Source organism: Myxocyprinus asiaticus, chromosome 33 (genome assembly GCF_019703515.2).
Source record: "Myxocyprinus asiaticus isolate MX2 ecotype Aquarium Trade chromosome 33, UBuf_Myxa_2, whole genome shotgun sequence".
In the NCBI taxonomy this organism is placed as follows: domain Eukaryota; kingdom Metazoa; phylum Chordata; class Actinopteri; order Cypriniformes; family Catostomidae; genus Myxocyprinus; species Myxocyprinus asiaticus.
Window position 1 is genome coordinate 26,049,144 of NC_059376.1, and position 21,705 is coordinate 26,070,848.

At 37.1% G+C, this 21,705-nt stretch overlaps 1 protein-coding gene across 3 annotated transcripts; it reads right to left on the reverse strand.

The window, feature by feature from the left end:
- Window positions 1-76: 76 nt before the first annotated feature.
- Window positions 77-21,489, reverse strand: LOC127424280 (sodium-coupled neutral amino acid transporter 5-like). 3 transcript variants are annotated; one of them, XM_051669313.1, is made up of 17 exons: window positions 21,287-21,489; window positions 20,661-20,722; window positions 13,930-14,051; window positions 13,481-13,568; window positions 12,950-13,065; window positions 10,292-10,365; window positions 9,926-10,018; window positions 9,705-9,783; window positions 9,480-9,562; window positions 5,035-5,093; window positions 4,777-4,920; window positions 4,574-4,653; window positions 4,365-4,465; window positions 3,396-3,511; window positions 3,117-3,261; window positions 2,906-3,009; window positions 77-2,663 (listed from the first exon to the last, which is right to left on the reverse strand). In XM_051669313.1, the coding sequence occupies exons 3-17, from the start codon at window positions 13,995-13,997 to the stop codon at window positions 2,562-2,564; spliced, it is 1,452 nt and encodes a 483-aa protein (XP_051525273.1). In that variant the 5' UTR covers window positions 13,998-14,051; window positions 20,661-20,722; window positions 21,287-21,489; the 3' UTR covers window positions 77-2,561. The 3 variants fall into 3 exon arrangements, with proteins under 3 accessions (XP_051525273.1, XP_051525271.1, XP_051525274.1); XM_051669311.1 differs by lacking the exon at window positions 20,661-20,722; XM_051669314.1 differs by lacking the exons at window positions 20,661-20,722; window positions 21,287-21,489 and adding an exon at window positions 17,392-17,594.
- Window positions 21,490-21,705: the final 216 nt, after the last annotated feature.

The following is a 21,705-nucleotide window of genomic DNA, read 5'->3' on the forward strand; positions in this document are numbered from 1 at the left end:
ACTTCTGTTGGTCAGTTCCTGTATGAAGAAAACAAAAGCACTGAGTAATTACTAAAATGAGATCAAACAAGTCATCTTTAAACATTTAATAGTCTTTCAGCTTTATTAGTTAAAAGTCAGAGAGAAATGTATTCGACTATAAAAGGTTTCTGAACATAAATCCAAGTCAAATGCAAGAATCTCTTTCAAATTTAGGCACTTTGAAAAAATAATCATGTGAAATGATTTGAACCACTTTATAAGCTTTGCACAAATTATTGCTCCATTGAGAATTACATATTTCATATTTCTTACATTCAGGTCCAATTAGAGCTAAATAAAAGTAAAATATGTACATATAATGACAAGCAGATGTACATGTAGCATAATAATTCATAGAACGTTTGTTCACCATTTCACAATATGTACATGAAAAGACTATACAAAAACAAGCACAAACTTTATTTTTCATTTTTTTATGAAAATGTTTTTTCAGGTCAAACAGGGGCCACTTTTATTCCTGGTATGTACAAACTCACAGATACTGATGAGGACAGACAGATATGTGCATAAATTATGAACACATAAACATTTATGGAAGCGTATGGCTATTTGCACCTATGCCACATAATGTTGTGGTGACCTTTACATGAAGTGTTACCCAGAATTTTTTGCCGTCTGGTCCATTTCAGGAGTGGAATTTTAATGACACTAAAAGACAAAATAACTATGCAAACCAGAAACAAACAAGCAAGCCACAAATTTTTAAGTGTATTACAAGTATTCTACATTTTGATGATGTTAAACGACATTTCCAACATACAAAATTACACTCAACATGAAAAAAAAGTGTTTAGATTGTCTTTGAATATTACAGGATTAGTATTCAGACAATGCATTCTGCCTTCTCTCTAAAACAGAGTAAATGTATTGTATATTTTGAGTGATGAAAACATGTACAGCTACAGAAATATGACTCCCTCATTCTGTACATTTAATTTGTTTAATGGGTGTAACAAAACAAAAAATTACTTCAGATATTGTTCTGAAGGACAATGCATAAATTCAAAATAAAACTGTAAATTTTCCTATTTAAATAATATAATATATATGAGGATCGACAGAACACAGTTCACAAAAACTCACATGCACTATGATCAAATTAAACAAAACAAAACAACTCTAACGGTCACTGTTAAACTCCTCAGAGGTAGAAAAAAAAGGATAATATTTGCATAATATTTAATCACATTTTCAGAGAAGTTATGTGTTGTTTAAAAACACCAATAACTGTGTAGTTAAAACCAGTTTTAATACTATATATTTATATATAGAGTACTGTGCAAAAGTTTTAGGCGCATTACATTTTATGTCTTAAAATTGTTATTTATTTATTTTTCTCCCCAATTTTGGTATGCCCAATTCCCATGCACTCTAGGTCCTCATGGTGGCATAGTGACTCGCCTCAATCCGGGTGGTGAAGGATGAATCTCAGTTGCCTCTGCGTCCGAGACGTCAATCCGCGCATTTTATCACGTGGCTTGTCGAGCACGTTACCACGGAGACCTAGCGCGTGTGGAGGCTTATCCACGCACAACTCACCACGCCCCCACCGAGAGCGAGAACCACAAAATAGCGACAACGAGGAGGTTAACCCAACATGACTCTACTCACCCTAGCAACCGGGCAAATTGGTTGCTTAGGAAGCCTGACTGGAGTCACTCAGCACGCCCTGGATTCGAACTTACAAATTGAATAGAAGAAGAACAAGGACCCCTACAACAGATATGGCCCCCACAGAGCCCAGATCTCAACATCATTGAGTCAGTCTGGGATTACCCGAAGAGACAGAAGCAACTGAGGCAGACTAAACAGACAGAAGAACTGTTGCAAGTTCTTCAAGAAGCTTGGATCATCCCATCTGCCAACAACCAAGAAAAACTGTGTCCAGGTGTTGGTAGAATTGGTGCTATTTGGAAGGTAAAGGTGGTCACACCACATATTGACTCAGCTTTTCTTTTTTTCTTATGTTTACTGAACTTTGTATGATGTTAATTGATAAATTAAAACTATTTATGGCATTAATTTTGAAGACATCCTCACTATGCAACATTTTTCACAAATGCCTAAAACTTTTGCACAGTACTGTGTGTATGAGCTCCTTATTGGTGCAGAAATAGGAAGGAAAAAAAAATTACAACATCAAATTATTGGGTAGAGAGAGGGGGCACTGTCCTACATCACATGCACGAACATTATGGCACTAACGTGTCAAGAGCGTGTGTACATTGTTGCTGCTTTGGATTGTTAAGCCTGGTAACTAGTTTCCTTGAAGACCATCTTATTCTGGATTCACTGAAATTAAGAGTTATCTGATTTGATATCTGTCATGTAAAAACTGAATTTAGACGTACAGCTCTTAGGGATCACCGCCTTGGGCACAACCACTGCTCCACAGGTCTGACAGTTATTTTTAGAGGGTTGCAGTTGCTGTACTGGTTCAGAGGTTACAGCTTTTACAGTGTGTGTTCTGTTAGAATCTGGTCTTCAGGTTCTTGACTTCTGTTGCTCTGTCAGCTCTGTCAGTGGCCACCCATGGTCTTCCTTCCTGTCACCCACTCCACTATGATGAACGTAATGCTCATAATCATGAAGATGAAACCCACTATCACAAATGTAATCACCTGGAAAACATGACAGGAAGTGAGGAAGAGACAGAGTAACCCTACTGTGTATACATATATATATATATATATATATATATTTAAACATTTGAGGTAAAATCAACTTTAACCAGACTGGCCAGGTTGGGAGACCAGCTTAAATCAGGTAAAACCAACAAACCATCTTAGGCTGGTTAAGTTGTTTTTCATAGTTCTAGATCTATGAGAGTGGTGTAAAATTAGATTCTTTCTGGCTTAATGACCTGGATCTTTGGTCGTGATTTCAATGGCTCCTGTTCTTCAGGGACTATGCGGATGTAAAATAATCCCGGCAGAATGAAAATAAGGCTGGGAGCAGATGTAGCACCTAAAACACAGACAAAAACGATACACTTGAATTCTGTTTTCAGAGAATATTAATTTGGATTATGAATTTACATTATAATCCAAATTTTTATAGTTTGAGAGGCTTACCGATAAAGCCGAAGATGTCACGAATGTTGGGCACGAAGATGACAAGCAGGTTGACGACAAAGAGGAGAAACACAGCAATGGAAATGTGACGTACCCAGTGGAAGGGCTTATCAGAGAATAAAAGCTGCAGGACAGCACGGCGGATCTGAAAAAAGACACACAAAAACAAAAAGCATATGTCTTGCACTAGATGAGAAGTTATATGCATTAATAGTGTGTAAACAACAGATAAACTGAGAGAGGGTGTGCAGTTTGAGTTTATATTTGTGTGCGCAGTACCGGAAAAAGAACGACAGGGACGGTCAGTGTCACTGCCACCAGCACAGCCAACCGAACACACAGCATCAGTGTGTCTGTTTTGCTGTACATCTTCAGAAGCTCTGAATCCGTACTTTCTATATACACATGTATACACACAGACACATGCCCATTATTGTGTGACATAAATATTATTTATATATTACATTTCTCAGTGTAGATCTTTAACAACTTCTTTCCATTTAAAAAAAATATTTAAAACAACCCTTAAAAAGTACTATGGTGGTAGCAAGGTGCAGTGATGGTATCAGGTGAAAGTACCATGGTATTGTACCGTGGTTTTTAAATAGTACTCCAATATACTACAAAAGTACAATGTTATAATGGATGTCCAAAAACAATAGTATTACCATGGTACCATGTCAACAGTTCATGTACCCTGAAATCGACCCCACTCTGCCGAATTATTTACAAGCGTCATCCCCCATAAGACATTTTTGCATCAATTCATTAATGATTACCTTTCCCGCTTGTGCATGTTGTGCAATCTGCCTCAAAAACACAGGTTCTAGTCCCATGGTAGCCAAGAAGTAATCGCTTCACATTAACAATGTGCGTGATTCTGAGGTTTAATTTTCACTCTAAAATGTACATTTTTACTCGGTTATATTTAGGGTTGGGTTTGGGGTTAGGGTGTAGGGTTAATAAAATTCACATTCCTGTTGACTATATTAAATCATTTACAACTAAAAATACAACTCGCTTTTGGCACTTCTCTGTGGACATTTCAAACAAAAACTGGAGCTCATACGTTGCCATACATTCAACAACATTTCCAGCTTCGACCACTGGGGGCAGTGCTTGAAGCTGCAGAACTTTCGACCAACTGTCGCTAAATTCACAGAGCGATCAATATGACAACCACCACAGCAACCTCAGTAATACCATGTTACTTTTTGGAACATGTCTGGTACTTTTTGATTGTCTTACTATAGAAGGTAAGGTAGCCAAAGATGGCAGTCAGCAGGTACATGACAAACATGGCCGTGATAGAGATATTAGCGACATTTTGCATGCGTTGCTTGGTTGGCCTGATGTAACAGGGAGACAAAAAAAAATAAAAAATGCAAACATTTAAATTAATCAATCAATCAATCAAAGATTACTGTGCATGAACCAAACTTGGTAAGCAAGCTTACTTGTTGAGTTCTGTATAGATGGGCAGCACTTCAGGGTGACATACAAATGCAAACGCAATAATGGGAATGGTAAAAGCCGTCTGCATTAAAAACACGGAAACAACAAATTCATTTACTGCATTTAAAGTGAAAGCAACTCTTGAGTCCAGATATTAATTCTCTTTGCCTCATGCCTGATTTGTGGTTGACATAAAATTTCTCACCTGTGGGTTGAAAGTGACAAGTTTAGCTTCACATATGTCAGAGGTGGAGTTGTATATGGTTTGGTCAAACAAAGTTTGGTTGAGCATAGTTTCGATATTGCCGTGTTCTTTAGAACACTCTGTGACAAACTTCTTGTAGATCACCTAATAAGACACAATGCAGTAAGATATTTCAATTAGTGACAATGACATGGTTGCCATAATTGCTGTAGATTGGTATTGTTGTGATTTGGATAGATGGATGGAGAGTGGACTCACAGATATGAGGAAGAAGACCATGCAGCTGAGGGAGAAGCCACTGGTGTATCCCAGATACCCTAAAAGGGATGATAGTTGTAATAATTGTTTCAGGATTAATAGTGTTCCTGTAGCTCAGCTAGTAGAGCATGGCACTAACAGCACCACATTTGGGGTTTGATTCCCAGGGAATGTATGGACTTATCAAATGTATAGCTTGAACCTATTACAAGTTGCTTTGGACAAAAGCGTCTGACAAATGCATAAATATAATGTAAATGCAATTATTATGAGGTAGTGCAGCCTAGTAGGTAAAAACCATTCTGGTAACCAAAAGGCTTTTTTGAACTTTCACCACTGTGTCCTTGTGCAAGGCACTTAAAGGGATATTTTTGAAAATTCTGTCATCATTTACTCACCCTCATGTTGTTCCAAGTCTGTATGACTTTCTTTCTTCCATTGAACACAAAAGGAGATGTTAGGAAGAATGACAGTGGGCTCTATTTTCGTGAGCGTTCAAAGCGCAGCGCTATGCGCAATGACCGTGCGCAACGACTGATCCAATTTTCGTGCCCTAATTCTAATCGCAATTTTTGTGACAGCTCAAAATGCAAGTGGGTGGGAGTTTTTACGCTATTGTGGATGTATGCGCACAAACGATGGGTGCATTGTATGTAAATGAAGTGGCGCAAAGCACAATTTGCTATTTCCCTAGACGTTTGAAAACCATCAGCGCAAAGTTTAAACTACAAGATTCCACCAGCAGGGGGTATTAAAGCTCATGTCCAAACTCTAAAAATATAGTGGAACATCAAATTATGTCCCTGACGATTAGAGATGTAGCCATCTTATATGAAGAAAAAAATTATGAGAGATGTGTTAAATTATAGGTCATGGTTTATTTTTCATTTATTATTATTATGTTTAAATTTACAGTCGTATTTATGATCTATTTTGCAATGGTATTTTTTCACCTGCTGTTGTAGAGTGATTTTTAAGTCACTGCAAAACGAAGTTTTGGAGAGAGTAAAATGTTTTTGAATTGGTATTATTTTTGACCACTTAGTTATTTTTATTTTATTTTCATGTAGTTTGAAGTGTAATTTCTATTTAGAAATATTTTTGGTTAATTTTTTCGTGTTTCAATAAATTAACAAAATTTTTCAAAATCAAAATGGACCGGTAGAAGTGAAGTGCGTGTCGATACAATCACTGTTAATACAAGCCATGATTTGTGTGTCAGTAGATGAAAATGATTAATAATTCTTACATTCTCTGTAATTTAATGGAGTCTACATCCAACAAGAATCACATTTCTCATGCATATAAAAGGAGCGTGTCACTATCGTTGAAATATGCCTGACAACCATCAAAACACAGTTAACCTCTTAACATCCGGCCTCTTTTTGTGCATGAGCTTGAAAACGACATACCCAAAGAAAAACTCTTCCAGTTCTTGAAAACTTTGGTCTACAAACACAAACTTGGGCTTGTTTGAAAGTAGACACTTAGTATAAAATATTATTTATTTTTTCACATGCAAAACTATGCGCATTGCCCCAAAAACACATCTGTTACAAAGCCACATGTCTAATGAAGGTCTGACACAATTTTGAAGTCGATATGACCAAAACTCTTTGTTCCATAATGATTTATGTAAGTGTACTTCCAAAAGAAGGCCACTTGGAGGCGCCAATAGACCACTTGTAGTAACTCCGTAAACCAATTATCAAAGTGGTTCAAAACACACAATTTGTTTATATTTCAATGTAAAAATACCACATAAACCAAAATATACATGATGATATTTTTTATTTTTTTTATTTGGGAATATATTATAATGCATTCCATATATATTTATGCATTTTATAAACAATGTGAAAAGAACAATGCAATTTGAAATGTTGCAATGGAAATAAACTTTTACTTACAATAAAGGTGCTTCTGTTCATTTTTTCCCCATACAAATGCAAACTGATGTAGTCATTTTTCAGAGCTTATGCTCTGCCGTTCACCCAGGGTCTTTAGCCACTTCCTCAAACCTCGCTCTCCCCTGCTTCGATCGCCGTATAAACACATACATTTATGTAATCTTGATGTACTACAAATAAGCTCACAAATACATTCCAATTCTCTTTCAATTATTATTTAAGTTTAAAAGAAATATACAAAACAGCATCTGGGGCTTGACTTATATACTTGACTTAACTAAGTTGATTTTGTCAGTGTTAGCATGTTGCAGACGAGCAGACCTATAGTTATATTTAACTGAGAATAATATTGATAATATCAGCTATCATCCTATGTTAAAAGAGACATTAAAAAAGATAATACATATAACCTAATTCATTTACGAAGTTAGCTGTAGTTGTATATCTTTGCAGTTGGTAGGCTACTGTCTTCAGCCTAAATAACTGCTATGCACTAAACCTGAGTAGTCTGCCTGGGTCAGATGAACATTCAGGTGCGGACTGCAGCTGCCTCAAGCCTGAGGAAGTGTTTACTGATGCTTCATTCTCTTTTTCAGCTCACGATGTCTGTGGTGTTTGTGTTCGCTTTTTAAAAAACTGTCTGATATCAGACGAGCAAGCAGAACCAAATCCATGCAAATCCTATACCCAGGGGCGGACTGGCCATCGGGAGAACCGGGACTTTTCCCGAAGGGCTGGCTGCGAAACGGGGCCAAATGGGCCGCGATACGCTGAAATGGACCGGCGCGTTATGCAGAACGAGCCATAAAAAGGCGCCGCGAAGGGGGCAGCGATATGCAGGAAAGGACAGCACCCAGTTCACAGTTTAAACATGCATTAAACATAAATTAAATGTAAATAAATAGGCAAGTGGGTCATTTTGACCCACCCTTGGTTAAGAGGTTAATACTACATATAAGAATGTAATTTTCTATTCTTCTAATTCATTTCATACAGTCTTATGAATGTGCTGTCTTTGTTTATATCTCTGGTGCTTGACAGGGAATGGACTATATAATGGGACGCAGATGGTGAAATAACCAGAGAAAACCTCAGAATTAAATTGTACCTAATCCAGCCAATTTGCATGTTGCGCATGCCATTTCACCAAACCTACTTGCGCCTAGACTTAGCGCATGCTTTCATGAAAATACCAAAATGTAATGGCCATGCCCACTGACTTTGCCGTTATGACTTATGGCATAACGCTGTGCTTAATGCTAGTGCTCTTAAAATTGGGCCCAGTGTGACCGGTCCAACCCACTCTGAGTGGGATTCAAACCGGAGATCCATGGCATGGGAGGTGGACGCGCTAGCAAGGAGGCTATAAAACCCATGGCCTCTAGCCTCGGTCGCTAGTGCGCCTCTTAAGGCCAGGACAGTGAGGTGTACACACTGCACAGCTATCACGTACCAGCTGGCCACCATTACAACAGCCTCAGTCACCATTCACTTTTAATGTAAAGAAAAAAAAGATGCACGAAAGGGTTTCTGAGGCTAAAATTCTGCCTAACATCTCCTTTTGTATTACATGGAAGAAAAAAAAGCCATAGGGGTTTGGAACAACATGAAGGTCAGTAAATGATGACGAAAAGTTTTAAGGGATTAAAGGGATAGTTCACCCAAAAATGAAAATTCTCTCATCATTTACTCACCCTCATGCCATCCAAGAGTTGTAGGACTTTCTTTTTTCTGCTGAACACAAACAAAGGTTTGTAGAAGAAAATTTCAGCTTTGTAGGTCCATACAATGCAAGTGAATGGTGGCCAGAACTGAAGGTCCAAATATCACATAAAGGCATCATAAAAGTAATCCATATGACTACAGTGGTTTAATCAAAGTCATCTGAAGCGATCCAATCTGCACATGCATCAAGCACTAGGAAGTGTAATTGAGCTTGAAATCACGATCTTGCCTAGAGACTGCAGTGGCAAGATGTACGGTGAAAAGGAATTAAAAATGTTGGTTTCATCTCACCAAAAAATGCATTGAATCGCTTCAGAAAACATTGATTAAACTACTGGAGTCTTATGGATTACTTTTATGATGCCTTTATGTGATATTTGGACCTTTTGATCACCTTTCACTTGCATTGTGAGGACCAACAGAGCTGAGATATTCTTCTGAAAATCTTCATTTGTGTTCTTCTGCAGAAGAAAGAAAGTCACACACATCTGGGATGGTATGAGGGTGAGTAAATGATGAGAGAATTTTTATTTATGGGTGAACTATTCCTTTAACCCCCAGGTTTTTGGTTATTATCCCTGTATTAAGTTTACTGTAAGATGCTTTGCATAAACGAGTAAACTAAATAAATTAGTAATAAGCAATAATAATTGCCAAATTTATTAAAACGCTTCCTTAGCTCATGTCTCAAACACTCAATCAAGCACTTCAGGGTATATAAATGTGAATGATAATGAAATATGATGGAATGACAGTGGCAGAAAACAAAAAGAATGAATAAATGAGAGAAAAGAAGAGGAAGAAACATACCAAGCCGTTTCATGAATGCCAATGGAAGAATGACAAAGACACTAACAAAGATGATGAGATACCTCCCGTCAACATACCACTGGCTGATGAAGACAGAATAGACATATTACACAAGATGCCATGAAATTGTGAGATTGATATATGACCATGAAAGTTTATTTTAGCCACAGACTCATAAAACTTTAAAGGATGACTGCTATGTTCTGTTTATTACGTGGTACTCACTTGTTGTCTGGTATCCCCATAAGACCCTGAATAATATAAGGTAACTCTATCTTCACAATGAAGAGGTAACTGGACATTGCTGTTGGATTAAGGAAAGAACATTTCATTTATCTTGAAATAATTACCAGAGCATCTGAGTTTGATACGGTGTTGCAAATTACATCAGCTGTAATGCCTTCTGACATTGTACCTAATGCAAGTAATAATGCATTTAATGTTACCTCCAATGTTATGCAATGTTATTATACACGCTGCTAAGACTTTCCCAGGTGGACCAAATGCACGGGACCCAAGCTGTTCATATGCACGGATCCCTAAACACACAAACAAATGCCACATTAAATTAAGAAGAAAGTTATAGTACTGTTACAATTATAGTGTATCATTATAGTATTATTACAAATGTTATCAGGATTGTGAGGAGAGAAAAAAAAAAAAAAGAGAGACAGGGCTGGTGCTAGGATGCAGTCTTTGGTGGGGCACTTGAATGTTTAGGAGTCTATTGGTCTCTAGGCAAATCTAGGGGGGCAATGCCCCTTAGACCCATCCATGAGAAGAGAGAGAGACACAAAATAGGTGTATCTTACCAACAACTCCAGCGCTCTTCAGAAGAATGTGAATGGAGTAAGCAGACAGCAGAGCAATTGATATTAATAGGATTCTGGAGAAGGAAAAAAAAAGGAATTTCAGCTTAAAAAACAAAAAGCAACAACAACAAAATGCAGTATCCCTGGATAAACTTGGTGGTAACATGAATGGACAGCTATTCTTTATTACCAGACAATTCAGTGGAATTTCAAACCAAATTGCATCATCAAATCATATCCCTTTCTTTCTTTCTTTCTTTCTTTCTTTCTAACAGGTCAGCTTCCATGAAGTTTCATGCTAGAATCTTTAGATATCATCATGCCTTGTGTCATTTTTTCTTTCAGATATGTGATAAGCTGATCACACTGATCAGGGTTATAAACGTCAGACGTCAAGGCCATAATGAAGGAGACACAAATCTAACATCTAATCTAATTAATGATGCATCAGACAAGCTCAGGGGCTCATGTTTACTTAGGAAAACTATTGAAAAACAGTGCAGATGAGACACAAAAAAAAAAAAACACACATTCGGTGTGAACAGCCCTTAAAAGTGTACACATCCAAAGTAGCCTTGGCTATAACCCATAAAGACACCACCACGACAGCCTATGGCAAATATTTGTGAAATCAACAGTTATTAATTTAACAATTCCATCTTTTCTGGCTGAACACTGCCACCTGGTCTCCCAGATATGCTTTCAAGCAGCTGCCCAGGAAGAAACCACCAGCCCACTTTTTTTAACGATCTACTCTTTTAACTCCAGCTTGGCCTGGTTTTACCAGACAAACAGACTCTGATTTGATCAGAGCAGGCTATTTATAACTCTCACAGATCTCATTTGCAACAGCAGGCTGTGTGATTGTGAGTATGTTTGTGTGTAGGCCTACAGTATGTGTTCACATTATGGAGACACAGTGAAGTTTGGGTTCCTATACCAAAAAAAGATTTATATAAAACATTATCTCAAATCTATAAATGCAAGTAGAATTAACAAATCATGCATTACCTTATACCCAAACTAGCATGACTTCAGTCAGATCATGAACTGTGTAAAGTCTTTGTAATGGTATAATTGTAACAGCCAACATAAAGTTTTAATGCAAAACTCAACATAAAACAAACATAAAACATAAGACAAACAGACACACACAATGCGGCTGTGTGCGTCTCTCTCTCTCTCTCACTCTTTAACTGGTGCCTCCGGCTCGTCTTTATCCCCCTCCCGATTGATTAGCCCGATCCAGGGCCGGCCGTGTGTCCTCATGGCCCAGCCCTGCCCTCCTCCTGGTCACAGTCTTGCATTGTGACAACAATGATCACTTCCAAGGCTGAATGTTAAAGGGATAGTTCACCCAAAAAATTAAAATTCTCTCATCATTTACCCTCATGCCATCCCAGACATGTATGATAAGAATATCTCAGCTCTGTAGGTCCATACAATGCAAACGAATGGTGGCTAGAACTTTGAATCTCCAAAAATCACAAAAAGGCAGAACAAATGTAATCAGTAAGACTCCAGTGGTGAAATCCATGTCATCAGACGCAATATGATAGGTGTGGGTGAGAAACAGATCAATATTTAAGTGCTTTGGTTCTTTAAATCTCCACCTTTGACCAGCCCTGACCAGTAGGTGGCGGTATGCACGAAGAATGTGAATTGCCAAAAAAAAAAACAGAAGAAGAATGTAAAAGTGGAGATTAATGGTATAAAAGGACTTAATTATTGATTTGTTTCTCACCCACATCTATCATATTGCTCCTGAAGACATGGATTTTAACCTCTGGAGTCTTGTGGATTACTTTTGTGCTGACTTATGTGATTTTTGGAGATTCAAAGTTCTGGTCACCATTCACTTGCATTGTATGGACCAACAGAGCTGAGATATTCTTCTCAAAATCTTCATTTTGGTTCTGCAGAAGAAGGAACGTCATATACATTTGGGATGAGGGAAATTTTTCATTTTTAGGTGAACTATACCTTTAATAAATACTAATTTGTGATGAATTGTGTTTTATTTTTAGACCTCTTGTTCTTATTTGTTGTTCTCAGCACACCCAGCAAGATTTATTTACATTGTATCCTAAGCTACTCACTAATGTAGTTACAGTATATGTTAGTGTAAGTCATTTTATGTATCCACAAAGGTATACATCCCCAGGCATCCACCACCCCTCCTGACTTGAGAATGAAATAGAAAGAATCAAGTAAATATTTAGGAGAGTTTCACGTGGCTCTACTTGACAATTGGCTGCCTCTGTGCCACCCAAGAAGAAGCATGCAAATATTTGACTTGTATTTGTATAGCTGCATGTGAGCAGACTGGCAGAGTCGTGTTTATGTGACACACACGTGTGCACACACACACACACACACACACACACGAGAGAGAGCCATTCTTTCATCGTATTGGAACCTCAAATGATCTGCCTACATCTTTTACTTTGCACAAACCTGAACATATTAGAGAGAGCACAGGGTTCTTCAGGTCAGGTGGGATTTACACTCAGTCAGTACATTTTTGTTTATGACTAAATAAACACTCGTTTTGGTTGTCATCTTCAACAAATTTCATACTGTAACAGAAATAAACCCCCTTTGAAATACATAAACAAACACACATGTGAATGTATGCATGATTGCAGTCTGACTTACATAAAAAGAATGATTCCGGTGTTGGCCATGGCATAAGCCAATCCCAGAATTCCACTGCCCATAATGGCATTACTGAGGTTGAAAATAGACATTCCAAACGAAGTCTTTCCCTCAAACTGGAAAAAAAAGATGAATGACATACTTGTCATGAATTTTTTTGTTTTTTTGTTTTTGTTTTTTGTTTATTAAGCAAACTGTACTTAAAATACACAAAGCAAACACTGAAATGATTGGAATGTCATATACGGTATTTGTCACTCACTGAGATTGACCTCTCTTTAAAAATAGATGGTAATGTGTTTATAATTAATTGTGAATACAAAAGTTTCTTAACTTGATCATGTAACTCCACAAAAAATATTGAGGTGGATTTATCAGAAGCTATTCCTACTGTTATTTCTTATACTTATAATAACACTGAAATGAGGCTGTGTTTGTGAGTGCTGTAAGCTTCTAATCAGTTTCACCCCGCCAATACACATAAAGGCCTAGGTTTGTGTGACATTAATTCTGAAATTTGCATGTACTCACATCTGTAAACTGAGTCTCTATCTTTCCATTGCTCTTATTGGTAAGGAATGTATCACCCAATGCCATCATGTTTTCAAGACCATCAAATCTGTGTAATATATGCAAAATGAACCACTGATTATCAGTATTTATTGCTTATTTATACAATTAATGAATGACTAAATGAATGATTAATGAATGAGTAAATGATGAGTAAATGATGACAAAATAAAAAATTTTAGGTGAACTATTTCTTTAAAAAAGCCTCTAAAGTGGAATATGCTACATATTCTTAAACAAACCTCCACTTTAACATGCAGAATTTACATGGCAAGAACAGATTATGTCATGCAACAATATATACTGTGTAAAATTTGTATATGATTTATGATTTAGTAGAGGAAAGGAAGACATCCTTGGGGGACGTTTTTCAGATAGTTCCTCATGGTTGTGTTGGTCTGCAAACTTACTCGCTCTCCAGGGTGATTTTTTCAGGGCTGAGATCATGGTGACCGTTTGACATTTTCTGTAGCTCCATTTTGGTCTATTTAATGTTCAACAGTCCAAAGAACACCGTTTTCAAGGTTAAACTCTGTAAACAATTGGAAACACAGAAAAATTTAGTTCTTGGATTAATTACCATTTTACTGTGAATTCAAAGGATTGTCAAATAAGATTTCTCTTGTCTGATTTATGTGATAAGGTACCAAATGAATGATATGCAGAATCGTCAGAATCATTCAGTCTGATTAGTACAGACTATTATGTGTCCACTGGCTGTGAAAATTTCAGATGTGATTCTCAAACTTGTTTAACAGCAAAATATAGCAATCACTTGCTATAATCCTTTAATGTAGCCTAATAATGTGTCATAAAGGACAGGAACATACACCTTTATATACACACATAAGAGGAAGACAGAGAGAGAGAAAGAGACAGAGAGAGAGAGAGATAGAGAGAGAGAGAGAGAGAGAGAGAGAAAGAGAGAGAGACAGAGGGAGAGAGACAGAGAGAGAGAGAGAGAGCGAGAGAGAGAGAGAGAGAGAGAAAGAGAGAGAGAGAGAGAGAGAGAGAGGGGGGAGTCAGAAGGCAGTGTTTTAGAGAGTAATGGAAAAAACATTAACATTTACCAAATGTCTTTAAAACATTCCTCAGAGTATTACCGAATGCTATTAAGACACCTGATGGAAAGATTAGCCTTGATACACTGTAAAACAGCTGTAAGTATGTGCGTATTTGTGTCAAATTCACATACGTAAATTAATTGTGGACAGTACCTTCTTTCCTTGTTATAGTGTTTGTAATTAAAGCTTTATTTACAGTTAACAAAGTAAAAATGCACAGTAATTCTAATATGTGGGAGGTGAAATTAGGTGCAAGTTGGTAAGTCAATGCTAAAAGAGTAGGCCTACCATTAAATTAAAAAAACATTTTGTCAAGCAATTTAAACAATTAGTCAAAGTCAAATACACAGTAAAACTATTTGAAGTAACTATATACTGTATAGTATATGAATATGTATGAAGCAGCCACGAAAAGCAATGCCCAGGTTTTTTTTACTCTTTTCCTTCAGTGTGGTTTGAAATGGTGATGGTCACAACATAGAGAAAGCAGAGGAACCAGCATGTATGTTGTGCTTATGAATAAGTGGCACCTGCAGCTCAAAGTACATTGTGCGCACCATGAGCGCTCTGACTGACATGAGAAATATTTACTCTCAGAATATTTCATCAATCAATCATGAAGTGTGTCCCGTGGCTGTTTATAAGAACTAGCGATGACCAATTTGCAAATTAGTCGTCGAGTCGGTTCTTTTCAGTGAATTCGCCAAATGGGCTTGCAAAACATCGAATCGATTCGTGATTCAGTACAATTCGTTCAGAGCGCTCTCTCACTGAATCATTTGGAGCGGTTTCTCGCACAGTAAAACAGTATTGGGATATTTACAAATACAGCGCTGGATACAGTGGAGATTTACCTACAATCAACTGAAACAAAAGTCTTTTTGAGAGGTAACTTTGAGAAATTTCAGCTAGTGCTGTGCCATGTGAACAAGGGGCTGTTCAAACTGAATGTATTTTTGCATCCGCTCACGCTGTTTTTCAATTGTTTTCCATGTAAGCATTCGCTAGATGGATGTCTTTTGACAACTGCGTCACGTTTCACTGTGCTTTTAGGATCTCTCATGGGAGCGCTGCATTTTTAGAAGCTACTTTAAGTTAAAAAAGAACTTCAACTGATAAAAACGCGTCTTGAGACACCTGCGTTCTGGTCTGTTCGTTGTGGTGCGTTTTGCTTTTTTAGCACGAGAACACGTCTGTTCTGAACGGTTACTGGAAGAAATGCTTTAGCCAATAGTTACATGAACGCTACTCGTACTTGAGAAGAAAAAAAATGCTTTCTCAAAGTCACCAGAACTGAACGCTTTTGGCATGCCCCCGGACTCCCCTAGATATAAGGTTGTACAAGGCAGACCTCAAATGAAATCCTGCAAGCGCCCATGGGTGCATCCTAGAGCTGAGTGTGCACTCGGACAAGAAAAACGGCTGATGCAACTTAAGCTTGCACTCAGAGCATAACAAGGAACAAATTGTGAAAAAAAATGTACAAATGCTATTTCAAGCTTGAAGGTCAGGAAATACTTACAGACACTCTGTAATAATTTGCTTGACAGAATGGAGAATGAAAGGATAGTGGCAGATCATTGAGACTCCCAAGTGGTTTTTCTTGATATTACCTTAATAGGCAAAATGCCTGACATCCATTCAGTGCTTTATTTACATTTTAATGCCAAATAGTTTGGGCCCTGCCAAAAGCTTTAGTCTGGTCTAGTCAGAATTTTGTCAGTGGTTAAATGTTGCACAATACGTTTGTAAATTTAACATATTGGAATCTTGGCTCAGCTAATGTGATTTCTCCGTAAATGCATAACGATCTTGTTTATAGTAAGAGAAAGGAAGAGAGACATACAGTTGGCTTTTCTGAGTAAAGTGCATTTGTAAAGCTTTCCATCACAGAAAGTCTGTAGCTGTTTGGTTACTATGTGATCATATGTCTAAGAAAGAGAGATTCATGTAAAGTTTACTCTGAGAAAACATGCTGGAAAAAAAAGAAAAGCCTAAGCTTGTTGGCTGGTTTTCTGGTCGACCAGCTTGGTCAAAGCTGGTCAGACTGGTTTTAGCTGGTCTTAGCTGGTCTCCCAGCCTGGCCAAGCTGGTATAAAATGGCTGGCTAGCTGGTCTAAAAAAAATCAACTGGCCAGTTACATTTCATTTAACCTCAATTGTTCATCCCTGCTGAAAAAGTAAAAAACAAAACAAAAAAACAGCTAAAACCAGCCTATGCTGGTTGGCTGGTTTTAGCTGTTTTTTGTTTAGTTTTTGTTTTTCTGCAGGGATGAACAATTGAGGTTAAATGAAATGTGAAATTAATAAAACATGCTAGATTAGTTACAGAAACTGTTAAGCAATGTAAGTTAAGTATGCTAAACAGACTAATCTTGGCCACATGACTCTTGTCTGATGCAAGACCTTATCACTATTGAAACAGGATCAACCATCCTACACACCTTTATTCAAACACACACACACACACACACACACACACACACACTGTTGGTGCGGCTATCATTATGAGGACTCTCCATAGACATAATGATTTTTATACTGAACAAACTATAGATTCTATCCCCTAACCCTAACCCTAACCCTACCCCTAAACCTAAACCTAACTTTTTAAGCGATTGGAATTATGGGGATACAAAAAATTTCCGCATAAACCACATTTATAGCATAATACCCTTGTAATTACCAGTTTGTAACCTAAGAAAATTTCCTCGTAAACCACCCAAACCCGCCCACACACACACACACACACACACACACACATTTATTCCAGGAGGAAGTGACTACTATGAAAGGGCATCTACTCACCACAGTGAGAAGAGAAATCCTACAGAAAACCCTATGAACGTAGAGTGTATCCTAAATATTCATTCATTCAATGTTTGTTTCTGTGTTGCCGTAGTGAAGCTGTCCAGTCTGTCTGAGCACATGTCAGTGCTTACCTGTGTCCTGAGAAGGGGGGAGGGGAGCTAGAAAGATTACCCCCTGCATGGAGACACTAACAAAGAGGGATGAGTGGACACGCGGGTGTAATAACTCTGTGTTTGGTGACGCCCTCGTCTTTGCCCTTCATCTTTCTTTTCACACTATTTTAGGTTGAAAATAATGCATCTACATACAGTTATACAAACGACGAGTTTAGACATTAATACATGTTATAATATTCTCAAAAACAGACATTGAGAACAGGACATTGACCCCAAATTAGGATGAGTCTTTGGGTGGAAATATTTATTGTTTAATAAACAGGAGTGTAAAGTTGGATAAAGGGTGTGTCTACAACCAGGTATTATAGTGGGTGGGAAAAGGCATTAGGGGATTGTGTGTGTGTGTTCTTGTGTGGTGGTAAATGTGTGAGTTCTTGTTCAGTAAGTAATGAGATAAGAAGATAAGGGTTTTTTTTAAGGCTACCTGCATGCACCTGCTATACAAGGCATGCTTTTACAAGACCTGGAAAAACACCAACTGACAAATTAAGCCTTTTACAATGTGTGTATTTTTACAATGTGTGTATTCACAGTATGACGAAATGAAAATATCCGAAATATATCAAATATGTGCTTGTCTGTGCTACTCTGAATTTTGCGCACTGTTAATGCACATTGTAAAAAGATTACTTTTTTATATTAGCAGACAGAAGCATCTCGCCTTCATTGTAATTACGTAGCTATGAATAAGCCTCTGCTCTTGACCTACATTATAGGCACCCCTAACTAATTCCAGAGGCTTCCTGTGTGTTGTAATAGCCCTGGATGAAAAAGGCAATATTCACATAAGTGGATTATCTGAGCATAACAGATTTCCAAAAGGAATCAGTCTGTCATTAATCTGTACAACAGGCTATTTGCCATCAAAGTGTTTGGCAAAATACTTGCCTGGCTGATGAAATTCAGGAAACGTGTCAGATGCTAAATATTTGTCTGGACAAATTATATAAACATGGGTTTGGCAGGAAACAAAATTGTTGTTTATTGGCATGGAATTACATTTGCATTTTTATAATTTATTTCTGTATTAATTTACTGATGCTAATGATGATGAATTCAAAATGTTGGGAACATTTTGAACTTACAAGCATTAGTAGGCAAAAATTTATTATTGAAAATAGGATGCAAAACATAGTTACAGCAATTTGCAGGCCAATTAAGAAAACACTGGGCATACTTAGTGAACAATAATGCTTTTGTATCGTCGCACAAGACACTGCTATTACCAGTATAAACTTAATTGGTGTTCTGTTTCACCCAGGAGAGATACCCTTAATTAACCCACAAAATATATTTTAAAAAAAAACTGTTTTCAACTATTTCTATCACATGAACCTAAAGCTGTAACTACCATAGACATTGAGACACATCATCCCCATTATTAGTAGTAATTGCACTGTGAACTAACAATGAAATTTTTTTTTTTTAATTATTATGTTATTTGAATTATTATAAAATAATGTTAACCAAAATTGCTGGTTAGGTCTGGTAAAATACAGTATATTGTTCATTTTTAGTTCATGATACCTAATGCGTTTAATGTTCACACAAATTAAACCTTACTGATTAGTGGTCGATCAGTATGGATTTTTCAATTATATACGTTTATCAAGCTTTATGCCATTTCAAAGCATGAGTTTCAGAAATCGTTTGGACATTCTAAATTCTGATGGATTCAAATGGACTACAATGGGGGTTTAAGTACATTCCAGGTCATACAAGGCCACAGAACAGACACAAAAGCTGACTTTTTTAATGGAGTAAAAAAAAAGAAAGGCAGAATGAAATGCAGGATTTTTTCTTTGTACTATAAACACTAAAGGAGTTGCCAGTATTTGCAGACATAAGGCCATTTGCTCACATGGGTATACATTTGGCTATAATAAAAAAGACTGCAATTTCAAATGATTGATTATCGTCATCAAACAGGATGTTCTCACACAAAGACTACAGCCAGACAGGAACTAGCTTATCTGACTCAGTACTTCACATACATGTGGCCCTCAGTCACAGCAAGCTTGGGCTGTAGTGGCTTACATTTCTGTTTTTGGCATTTGTTTCACCTTTGTTGCAATACCTTATGGGTAAAGCAAATCTTTATATTTCCAAACACAATGCATGTAGAAGTGTGTAATCTGTAGTTTTTTTTATTTGAGGAGACTGCATCTAATGATATTTTAACTAAACTGGAAATGTGCCATATTTCTAAGAAAATCAACTGAATGTCGTCCATTTTCAGAAGACTACTGAGAATCACAGGACACAACCCTTAATGCTGAGTTACTGTGAATTAGATAAAGGGATCTGCTCACTGTTAGATTTGACACAGATGTGCACTGTGCATGGGTATCTCACCGGAACAGACTTACTATGTAGGACAAATTTTTGCCAAACATTCAGAGATAAAACTGACCACAAAGGACCATTGCATCATGTGCTGAAATTAAGCACCTTTATGATAAAGTGGAACTAAAATACTACAACCAAAGTATCATTGCTTGTGGCTCTTAATACAGACCAGAACTGAATGAATGACTTCGTTCTTAAATATGATCAGCTCAACATGTGTGTGTGTGTAGCCTTTATGAATAGCAATGATGAGGATATGTATGTGAAATAACACTATATAAAAAGCATAGTGATATGGTGGATCGTGTAATAATCCAACCCAGTCTCATGAAAATTCGTATATATTTTACGAGTTGGCTATTTTGTATGATTTTGTACGAGTTTTTTTCATATAAATTTATACGAATTCATCACGTGCAAATGCCCAGATATCTAATGCGGATGTAAGCATGAGTTTAGTGCACGAGGCGTTAAGTACATGATTATTAATATCATGCCCCCACCCAAACCCCTTATCTAAACTTAACCAATCAGTAGAGTGTGTAAACATGATAGGAAGCTGTTGTGTGTTACAGAAGCAAGTAATTGTCATGTATTAGATAGAAATGATGTCCAGTAACGTCATTGGCTGTAGTGAAAGTCATACGAATTCATACGAGTGCAGTCGTATGATATCATACGAATTAGCCAAATTTAGAAAAGTCTTATGAATCCCTATGATTTCGCCGTGAGAGTGTGTACCTTAATCATCCTCATTTTATTCATCACTTCACACCACATGCTGTCCACATCACATGTGAATCCTGTGAATCATGTGAGCGTTTGTTGGGAAAAGAGGCAGAAAATGCTCATTGATGAATATCACAATTCATAATTCATGTAAACTATGAAATTATCATTGTAGCTATAGGGGCTATTTAAATGTTCTCATGATTATTATTCAAATGGAATCCATAAGAGTCTGGATGTATGAACAGTAGTTTGAACATTGTGAACAATTATTACTAGGGATGAATACATAATATACTGTACATAATATACAACACTTCAGTGTTCATCAAAAGCAGAAACTTAACAGTGAAAGGCTGCATATAAAACTGCAGTTTAATTATACTTTTTTTACCCTCTGAATTATATCTTCAATCAGTTATCACTACTCTTTGCTGCCATGAGCCATGTGGTCTCCACGCTTCCTTCTAATGAAAGATCTTATGAATGATGCTAGCAGTGAGTCAAGACACAGAAATAATTGACCAGCTATTCTATGTAAAGAACATAGAATAAAACACTTTGTCAACTGTTAGTTAAGCTGCTTTGGACTGGTTTAATATTGAGTGTATATTTGAGGGTTAATGTTGTCTCCTTACCTTTTTGATACTTTAATAAAGAATCTTCAAAGCAGTGTGCCAATTTCTTACAGGTCCTATAGAACAATTGCATACAAAGGCGATATACTTGTCCTCCAGGTTAATGATTTGATATTCCCAGAAGGTTCTTCAGTATATCATCCAACAAAGTCAGACAGATGGAGTGGAAAAGGGGAGAGAGAACGAAAGAGAACCAGAGAGTGGTGGCATGTAGTAAGGCAAGTTTTTAGCCACTCCCTTTAGTTATAAAAAGAGCGGGACTTCCAGTTTGTTTCCGCCTTATTCATCAACATTCAGTGAAAAAGATGATAACTATTTTCTGAATCTCTCATCTGTATTTCTCTCTCTCTCTCTCTCTCTGTGTGTGTGTGTGTGTGTGTGTGTGTGTATACCATACATCTCACAAACAACTAGTAAAA